This window comes from Ranitomeya variabilis, chromosome 6 (genome assembly GCF_051348905.1).
Source record: "Ranitomeya variabilis isolate aRanVar5 chromosome 6, aRanVar5.hap1, whole genome shotgun sequence".
NCBI lineage: Eukaryota > Metazoa > Chordata > Amphibia > Anura > Dendrobatidae > Ranitomeya > Ranitomeya variabilis.
The window spans coordinates 175140827-175151254 of record NC_135237.1 but is presented as its reverse complement, the minus strand read 5'-3'; the positions used below and the strand labels follow the sequence as shown (position 1 = coordinate 175151254).

The window sequence follows — 10428 nt, the reverse complement described above, 5'->3', positions numbered from 1 at the left end:
CACAGCCTGACCTCATTGAATTTTGTGTTTTAACCCCTACCTCATGCTGTCATCTGATTACATAGCAAAAACCTACTGACAGATTCCTTTTAATTTAGCTGTATGCACCCAAATATATCCTTGCATACATGATTGCTGAACTGTATTTTTGCATGTTATTGGATAAAATATTTCTATTTGAAGAATACTTTTGTAGGGTATTTCAATTTATATGAGATTTTAGAGAATGTGAGACGCCTCTGACACATCGAATTGGACTTGCTGTGCTCGTTCCTGATTTTTTAAAATAATCTGTTCTACTTTACACATATCTACTTTTACATCTTAACTAGAACTTTTGGATCTGAATAATTACCAACTATTAGAGATGAGTGGATTGATCTGCAGAGGATTGAGTTCAAGCTGAATTTCCTGAAGTTCATGGTTACACGCAAATTTGAACTTTGTAAATCTTTTTGCGAGGATCATCCAAAAATCATTAATGCTAGGCACCATTTCACACACTAATGAAGACGTAGTGAGCATGGTATAGTTATCTACTACGGCAGTATAGCCACTCAGCATGACTGTGAATTGATTGAGCTGTAAAATAGAGCAGTAACAGCATCTTAATAGCTTTCATTTTTTTAATACAGTGCCATCAAGGAGGGTCAGTATTACTCCCATCATTACTAATAATGAAACTAAAATCAAACTTTGAATTCAGAGCTTGTGTGTCATTGAAATCTCCATTAGGGTACAGTCAGACGGACGTATAATTTATACCAAGATTCGATGGCAGTGCACGGACTGGTTGGTGGCTCTCTGGAGCATGACAGCTTCAAGTATTTCTATGCAGCTGTCATGTTCGGGTTGAAAGACCCATGGCCAGCCCGAACATTGCCGTCTGACTGCACTCTTATCCTGAACCCTAAAGGGAACCTATAAGGCCGGCCTCACACTAGCGAGTTTTACGGACGTATGAGCGCATAAACTACGTCCGTAAAATACGCATTAAACATGGCCCAATGATTCCCTATGTCCCAGCTCCTATCTGCCGTATTTTACGGATCCGTAATATACGGTCTTGTACGGCCGTAGAAAATCGCAGCATGCTGCGTTTGTCACCGTGTTGCGCAAAAAAATCGCCAATGAAAGTCTATGGGTGCGTGAAAAATACGGATTACACACGGACCAGCAGTGTGACTTGCGAGAAATACGCCAGCCAACGCCAGGTGCAAGGAATTGAGCCAAGCTCTCAATCATGAATCCCAGACATGCTAATTAGCTGAAAACGCCACACAGACATCCCGGAAGTCTGGGGCTCGCCTCCACAGAGTTGCATGCATCATGGCCAGTCTAATTAATGTGGACATGCTCCTCATCCTGGTCCAAGAAAGGCCAGAAATATGGGACCAGCGGGATCCAAACTACTCCAACCGGGCCAGGAAAGAGGCAGCTTGGAGGGCCATCTGTGGCCTCCTATTCCCTGATTATGCCCAACGGCCACGTGCGGACCAGACAAGACTAAGTAAGTACACTCATGTATTCCCCAGATTTGACTTTACAAGATGCTTTCCCTACATGATGACTTGAAGAATCATTTTTAGATATCTGTGTCATTTATGTCCATTTTGTCAAATCCCAAAGCTGATTAACAAGGCCAAGTGTTTATGTACATAGGTAATCTTGATGTTGCGCGGATAAATATTTCTTGGTACTCATACCTCGCCCAGAGGGGTGTTGCCCCTTGTCTTTATTTGTCCTAAATTGTCACATTAGGCTAATTCTTGCAGAAGGCATTTTTATTTCACATTCACAATCCGACCTAATGTATGTTTGCAAGAACAGGGTTCTCTCCCCTCCCAGTCTGTGACTGTAAAGTTTCCAACTGTGACCGATATATAGACCACTGCATGTAACCCCTTTCACATCTGCTGCACCATGTAAATAATGGTGCAAGAAACCCCCCCCCCCAAAAAAACAAACAAAAAAACAAAAACAATGACAACTGTAAGAAGCTATGTTCCTACTGATCTTGCTCAATATTTTTGAACATGTAATTGCAGTGGATGATGTAATGACACGATGGCACAGCATCCGGGACCAATACCGGCGTGAAAGACAGCAGCGGGCAAGAAGTGGGTCATCAGCCCCACTCAAGAAGCGGAAATATATCTACTATGACCGTCTTTCATTTTTGGATGTCAGTATGAATCTGAGGCAGTAAGTAATAACCTCTCCACACATTTTGATTGATAATCAATCTTATCTTGTTATTTTTACGGTTCTTACATTGCCAATTACATGTAAGGATGTGTAAATATAGTGCAAAATATAATGTAAACAAGGCTAAATTCAAAAAGGATCCTGGATGAGAGAGGACTCTGCCCGCCAAACAACACTACCTACTACAAGGGATGGATGAGAAGGTAGTAGGCGAGATTAGAAATGTTCATGCAGTGGTTTGTTAGTTGGTTTGTTACTGGATGTTCTGTGATTGTTTGAAGATGTGGGTCTTCCTGTTTTTGTTTGAGCTTGAAATGTTAGGCCACATTATGATGTGTTGTGATAGTGTTGTTAACCTTTGGTGTGATCCCACAGAAAAATCTGGTATATTCATGTGTGAATTTGAGATAAGAGTGGAGTAGATGTTGGTCTGATATGAGGTTGTGTGTATGTTTTTTGACACAATATAGCTCACAGATGTGTAATTAAACAATGGGCAAAAACTAATCCCTTTTTTTTTGGCTTTTTATTAACAGAACACAGTCTAACCTCACAGAGAGGGAGACCGGGTCGGAATCGGAGGCTCTGATCGATCCTGTAAGTGTTGATGAAGAGGTGGCAGGCCCATCTTTCCAAGCTTCAGCATCCATCCTTGAGGACCCATCAGCATCATCATCACAGCAGGCAGCAGCAAGTGAGGAAGATGCAGCAGCACCACCACCCTCAGCACCACATGATGCTGAAAGGCCTGAGGAACATGCCCAGAGCAGCAGCCCTCCACACCCACTGGTGTCATCCCCACAGGCAGCTGGGCCTTTACGGAGAGCCCGCCGAAGGAGAGAGCTGCAAGCAACAAGAAATGATGTTGACGCTGGGGTCCTCAATTATTTGGCCAGGGCAGCAACGGATGATGGAGAGGAGGCCTTTGCCCGCAGCCTTGCCCGTTACCTTAGACCCCTTCCCCGTGAGGTGAGGCTACGTGTGAGAGGGTGTATGCAAATCCTGATTGATTTAAGCACAGCTCCAAATAACCCCTATGAGGTGTTTGAATATCTTGAGCGAAGGCAGCTTTCCCAAACCAACCTCTTGCGCCTTCAATTCCCTCAACAGGAGCAAGATCAATCAGGATTTGCAGCACCTCCTCCACGTATGCCTCCACCTCAACCCCTCCCACCACCAAATATACAAAGGCCATCAGTCTACCAAATGGCAGCCTACAACCCCCAATCCCAATATGGCAACTTTTCCAGACCCAGTGATGTAGGCTGGTCCCAACCTGGGTTTGGACAACATGGCCATTTTGGGCTTGGGTATGATGCAAGCCAATATGTCCGTCAGCATGAGGCACAGAGACAATTGGCTTATGGACACCACCCAACTGGCCAATATGGACAAGGCCAGTATTCTGTGCCACAAGCCAGTGCATCCTCACAGGATGAAGTCACATTGGCCCAACAAAGGCCCCCTGACCAGGACCCAGAGCAGGCACCATCTCCCCCGCCAACTTACAGGGATTTGTAATGTATTGTTGTTTTGTGGCCTAATCTTTATATTTGTGAGCTGCCTACCATGGTTTTGTGTTATTTTTGGCACCATTTAACCTTTTCTGTTTTTTCTGGTTTTAAACTTCACCCTAAAAAAGGAAAACTAACATATGAAAAAAATATGTTAACAGGGAAACCAAAAAAGGCTGGTTCTTTAAGTAAAATGTTTTTGAAAAAGCTAAATGATGTTTTGGTCAAAATCATTATTGCATCACACACATATTCTAGAAACATAAACATAGGGTCAATAAGGAAACACAACACACACAGTACTTTTTCTGGGGCATAAAAAATTATATTTCACAAAGACATCAAGAAAATAAGAAAATTACAACTGAGAAACAGCATAATCTTGCCAGGGAGTAGAACCCTGAGGAGATACAAAATAATTTGTCAAAACATCCCTAACTTTGACTCCAGAAAGGGGACGGCGCGGAGGAGGGCCATGTGGTGTTGGCCTAATTACACTACGCAACATGTGTTCATCATTACCATCTGCAAAGCAATCATGTATGCGGGTAAAGTTGTGCAAAATGACTGATGCTTTGATAACTTCAGTGACGGTAGCCTCACTGAGCTGTATGGCAGTCTGGAGGACACGCCATTTTGCCACCAGAATACCAAATGCACACTCAACCAGTCTCCGCGCCCTAGAAAGGCGCAAATTAAATATCCTCCGACGGTGGTCCAGGTTGCGCCGGGGATAAGGCCTCATGAGGTGTCTGGTCAGTTGGAACGCCTCATCACCCACCAAAAAAAAAGGCATTGGTTCTGCAGTGGAGCCTGGGAGTGGTTGTGGTGGTGGGAGATGTAACTGGTTGTCACGTAGCCGCCGACCCATTATAGACGAATTGAATACCCTAGAGTCTCCAGTTCGGCCATAGGCCCCAATGTCTACAATTATAAACCTGTAGTTACTGTCAACTACAGCTAACAGTACTACAGAGAAAAACTGCTTATAGTTGTAGAATTGGGAGCCCGAGTTCGGCGGCTTACGTACCCGGATATGTTTCCCATCCACCGCTCCAATGCAGTTTGGGAAGTCACAATTCACCTGGAACCCATGGGCTATTTTGAGCCAATCAGCCTGTTTTGGCTCAGGCATCACAAGGTCCTTGAGTCTATCCCATATTTGCCGACATGTTAAACGCACAATGCCAGAAATGGTTGATTGGCCAATCAAAAACTCCAGGTGGAGTCCCGCAAATGACAATCCAGTGGCCAGGAATCTGAAAGAGAAACACATACCAAAAAATTACATATGGGTCAAGAGTGCACACAAAACATTTCTCATAAAAAAATCCCAAACAATGCTGGGACAAACCAAAATTACAAAGGGAGCTTAACTAAAATATTTTATGATCTTTGTCACATCTGCTTGTGACCTAATGTACACATATTCTGGGTCAAAAATAAAGGAAACCCATAAATACAACAAAAGGTATGTGAGGATGTAGAATACATACCGTAATGTAAGGAGAAGACGTTCCTCGGCGGAGATGGCTTTGCGCATCATTGTGTCCTGAAATGTTATTCCTGGGCGTAATATCTCCAACAATCTGTCAAATGTTTGGATTGTCATGCGGCAGTAGAGATAGAACTTTTCTGGATGTGCCCGCAGAGCTGTATATAGCCGATGAAAATGGCCTTTAGTGAGGCGTTGGGTCAACAGAGGATGCACCCACATTCTTCTGCTCCTCCTTCGCGGATCCACAATCACAGGGTATGGCTGGCCAAACCGACGCGACAAGACCCAGTTAAACAAAACCCGCTGTGTTGGGGTGAACTGCAGGTGGTCAGACATGGTACAAATGTTAACCCAACACTCCAACAGATGGCAAACCACAAAATGACCATATGGGAGGGAGACACCTGTTGTAGGGGCCTTAAATAGGGTTGATGATGGTAATTTAAATCAAGTTCAGCCTCAAAAACCGTTAATTGTCCATTTTGTCAAGTTGCGTGAAAAAAACGCAATACGGTGGACATACGGATTACATACGCAACATTACCTGCGCAAAATACGCCACCACACCTTGCCTACGGAGTTCGTACGGATCACCGTATTTCGAAGCTTGAGGCGTATTACGGCCGTAAAAAACGGACCGTAATTTTATACGCTGAGTGTGAGGCCGGCCTCAGCAGTTTTGGCTGATATAAGATGCAGCCACTGCCTTTCAGGGCTTATCTACAGCATTTTATAATTCTATAGATAATCCACTGGTCCGACCAGAAAGATAAGAAAGATAAGTTTTATTATACTCACCCGGGAAAGGCGGTCTGGTGTAGCCCGGTCCGATGGGTGTCGTAGGTCTGGGTCCGGCACCTCCCATCTTCTTGCGCCGCCGCCCTTCTGTTGCTTCATCGCTCCCCGACATCGCGCTCATGCGCAGGCGAACTTATCTGCCCTGTTGAAGGCAGAATAAAGTACTGCAGTACGCAGGCGCTGCGCCTCTCTGACTTTTCCAAGCGCCAGCACACTGCAGTACTTTGGTCTGCCCTAAACAGGGCAGATAAGTTCACCTGTGCAGTAGCGCAATGCCAGGAATTGATGAAGCAACAGGAGGGCAGCATCGCAAGAAGATGGGAGACTCCGGACCCGGACCTGCGACACCCATCGGACCAGACTACCCTCCGGGTGAGTATAATAAATCTTATTTTTTTTTATCTTTCAGGTCGGATGGGGGCGTATCTCCAGCATTATAGAATGCTGTAGATAAGCCCTGAAAGGCAGTGGCCTTATCTTTTATCTGCCAAAACCGCTGACAGGTTCGCTTTAACATACAACTGTTTACCTACCAAAGTAAATGAGAACTAAGTTGTTTAAAATAATATTTTTAGCCCTCTTTATTGCTGTAATAGACTAGTACTAAATGCGTGCGCACAGCACCTGGAAACAGCAGCCAGTTGCAGTTGCTTGGATTTGGGACCTGATTATACCTAGAAATTCTGGTCATATCCGATTTGGAAAAAGGCACGTGGCCATGTTCTTTTTTATTTTTAATATAAAAAGTATATTATTTTTTTCTGTATTGTTTATTTTATATACCTCTCACCCCACAACCATATTGTCTGATGTTGGCACATGCTAATTTCTCGTCGTGAACCTGCGAGTAGCAACTTTACAACCTAGCACTTTTTAAATTTCTTTGACCCCTTTCTGCCAGCTGACGGAATAGTACGTCAGCTGGCAGATCCCCTGCTTTAAGGTGGGCTCCGGCGGTGAGCCCACCTTAAAGCCGCGACATGTCAGCTTTTTTGTACAGCTGACATGTGCGCGCAATGAGCGCGAGCGGAATCGCGATCCGCCCGCGCCCATTAACCAGTTAAATGCCGCCGCCAAGCGCTGACAGCGGCATTTAACTAGCGCTCCCGGCCGCGCGGCCGGGACTGCTCGCGCTGCTGACCCCCGTCACATGATCGGGGGTCAGCGGTGCATTGCCATAACAACCAGAAGTCTCCTTGAGACCTCTATGGTTGTTGATGGCCGATTGCTTTGAGCGCCACCCTGTGGTCGGCGCTCAAAGTACACCTGCCTTTCTGCTACATAGAGGTGATCTGTATTTCACCTCTATGTAGCAGAGCCGATCGAGTAGTGCATGCTTCTAGCCTCCTATGGAGGCTATTGAAGCATGCCAAAATAGAAAAAAAAAGTGTTTAAAAATATAAAAAAAAAAATATATATATAAAATTTCAAATCACGCCCCTTTCGCCCCAATCAAAATAAAACAATTAAAAAAAAATTAAACATACACATATTTGGTATCGCCGCATTCAGAATCGCCCGATCTATCAAAATAAACAAAGGATTAACCTGACCGCTAAATGGCGTAGTGAGAAAAAAAATCAAAACGCCAAAACTACGTTTTTTTGGTCGCTGCGACATTGCATTAAAATGCAATAACGGGTGATCAAAAGAATGTATCTACACCAAAATGGTATCATTAAAAACGTCAGCTCGGCATGCAAAAAATAAGCCCTCACCCGACCCCAGATCATGAAAATTGGAGACGCTACGGGTATCAGAATATGGCGCAATTTTTTTTTTCTTTTAGCAAACTTTGGAATTTTTTTTCACCACTTAGATAAAAAAATAACCTAGACATGTTAGGTGTCTATGAACTCGTAATGACCTATAGAATCATAATGGCAGGTTAGTTTTAGCGTTTGTTGAACCTAGCAAAAAAGCCAAACAAAAAACAAGTGTGAGATTGCACTTTTTTTGCAATTTCATGACACTTGGAATTTTTTTCCCGTTTCCTGTTACACGGCATGGTAAAACCAATGATATCGTTCAATAGTACATCTCGTCCCGCAAAAAATAAGCCCTCACATGGCCATATTGACGGAAAAATAAAAAAGTTATGGCTCTAGGAAGGAGGGGAGCGAAAAACGAAAACGAAAAAACGGAAAAAGCTCCAGGGGTGAAGGGGTTAAATGACATTTCAGTTTAGTTGCAGGGAGAATATCATTAATATTTAAAAAAGAAAAAAGAAAAAAAGAAAAGCAATATAAATAAGGTTATATTTTTGCAACTGTTTGAATAGTTGAATTTAACAATCATAGGCGCCACAACAACACTGTTGGCTGTCGCTAAAAATTTCCTCATACAGTACAGAGGAAAAGTTTGGACACACCTTCTCATTTAAAGATTTTTATGTATTTTCATGACTATGTACTATAATACAAATTCTAACAGTCTATTCAGTAGGACTATCAGCTGTGTATCCACCAGACTTCTGCACAACACAACTGATGGTCCCATCCCCATTTATAAGGCAAGAAATCCCACTTATTAAACCTGACAGCGCACACCTGTAAAGTGAAAACCATTTCCGGTGACTACCTCTTGAAGCTCATAAAGAGAATGCCAAGAGTGTGCAAAGCAGTCATCAAAGCAAAAGGTGGCTACTTTAAAGATCCTAGAATATAAGATATAATTTCAGTTGTTTCACACTTTTTTTTGTTAAGTATATAATTCCACATGTGTTAATTCATAGTTTTGATGCCTTCAGTGTGAATGTACAATTTTCACAGTCATGAAAAAACAGAAAAATATTTAAATGGGAAGGTGTTAAATATGCTTATTTTTGCACATTTATTTAATTAGGACTTAACCAGGTGCGTTACTCTTAAAGAAAAAATGTCATGATATTCTCATAGAAAAGGGTAGTGGTTTATTGAATTGTCCACAGAAAAACCACATTGCACCAAAACATAAAATAGATGAAATAGTTACGAACAGATTGTCCATGTGTAGATATCAGCGCTTGTTACTCATCTTTCCCAAAGTTTTGAATGGTAAAAGCCGTCTGTCTGTGTGAAATCTGAAGGTCATCATGGCTACCGCTACCAGCTGTTGCTTTCTTGTCTGATGTCCATGGAGAATGATGGTGAAGGCAGGAGGTGACAGCCCCCACGTGACAAAAGGCCCCACACCCTCCTAAGAGACGTTTATATATGTGTCCTACAGACCACGTGTTGCCCTTTATATGGAGTTGACTTATACTCTGAGCTTCATGCACAGAAATAGCCCTTTGTACTGTCAGCAAGAAGCAATGTGCTCAGTACAGGATTGAATAAGAATAATTCAATTAATTAATATTTAACAATTCCCCCTTTTGAGGGTGACAGACATTGATTGGAACCCTCAAATTAAATATATTAATAAGATCTTCTTTCTTCTTTTCTTCTTCTTTGGTTAAATAATTTAGTGTTCATAATATCAATAATAATAATAATATTGTTATACGTACTCAATAATATAATATGTAAATTCATGTTATGGTAAGCCGTGACTAATATTCATATAAAATATATAATTATACCTCCCTATATCTACTTGAAGCATCTCAGGTCTGATCATCATCTGATGTCATCTGGTCTTCATCTTGATGTCTTCTTCTTGGTTCTTGTAAAACAATCTTTATTATAATTCTTTTGAAATAGATGATAGCATATACCGTATTTTCCGGCGTATAAGACGACTGGGCGTATAAGACGACCCCCCAACTTTACCAGTTAAAATATAAAATCTTCTTAAAAGTCGGGGGTCTTCTTATACACCCTATGTCGTCTTATAGGGCCGGTGAATATGTGCCTTTTGGGGGGGGGGAGTGATCCTGATGCCGAGGGGGCGTCTCACAGGAAAGTGAGTATCCCCCATTACCTTATCGTAGCGGTGCAGCGTGGGGGTCTCAGTGCTGGGAGTGGCGGCGGCGGCTGCTGTGCTCTGGTGCGGCGGCTGCTGTGCTCTGGTGCGGCGGCTCCTCTTCTGTGTGGGGCCTCTGTGCTGTGAGGTGGCGGTGGCGGCGGCATATCTTTATCCAGTTGGGGCTCCTCCGGCATCTCCTTAGCCCTGGAGGCCCCGCCGCAACTCCATCGGTGCAATGCAGCGGCCATTTTCCCGGAGGCAGCTCAATAGGTGCGATGCGGTGGCCTCCGGGAAAATGGCCGCTGCTCAGATTCAGATCTCGTCCCGAAATCTCGGGACACGAGATCTGAATCTGAGCAGCGGCCATTTTCCCGGAGGCCACCACATTGCACCGATGGAGTTGCGGCGGGGCCTCCAGGGCTAAGGAGATGCCGGAGGAGCCCCAACTGGATAAAGATACGCCGCTGCCGCCGCCACCTCACAGCACAGAGGCCCCACACAGAAGAGGAGCCGCCGCACCAG

The 10428-nt window shown here is 43.6% G+C and overlaps 1 protein-coding gene across 1 annotated transcript; it reads left to right on the top strand.

Annotated features, from left to right (window-relative positions):
• Nucleotides 1-934: 934 nt before the first annotated feature.
• On the top strand, nucleotides 935-3729 carry LOC143782144 (uncharacterized). The gene is made up of 2 exons (XM_077269276.1): nucleotides 935-2205; nucleotides 2745-3729. Exons 1-2 carry the CDS (start codon nucleotides 2003-2005, stop codon nucleotides 3727-3729), a joined length of 1188 nt encoding a protein of 395 aa, XP_077125391.1. The 5' UTR covers nucleotides 935-2002.
• Nucleotides 3730-10428: the final 6699 nt, after the last annotated feature.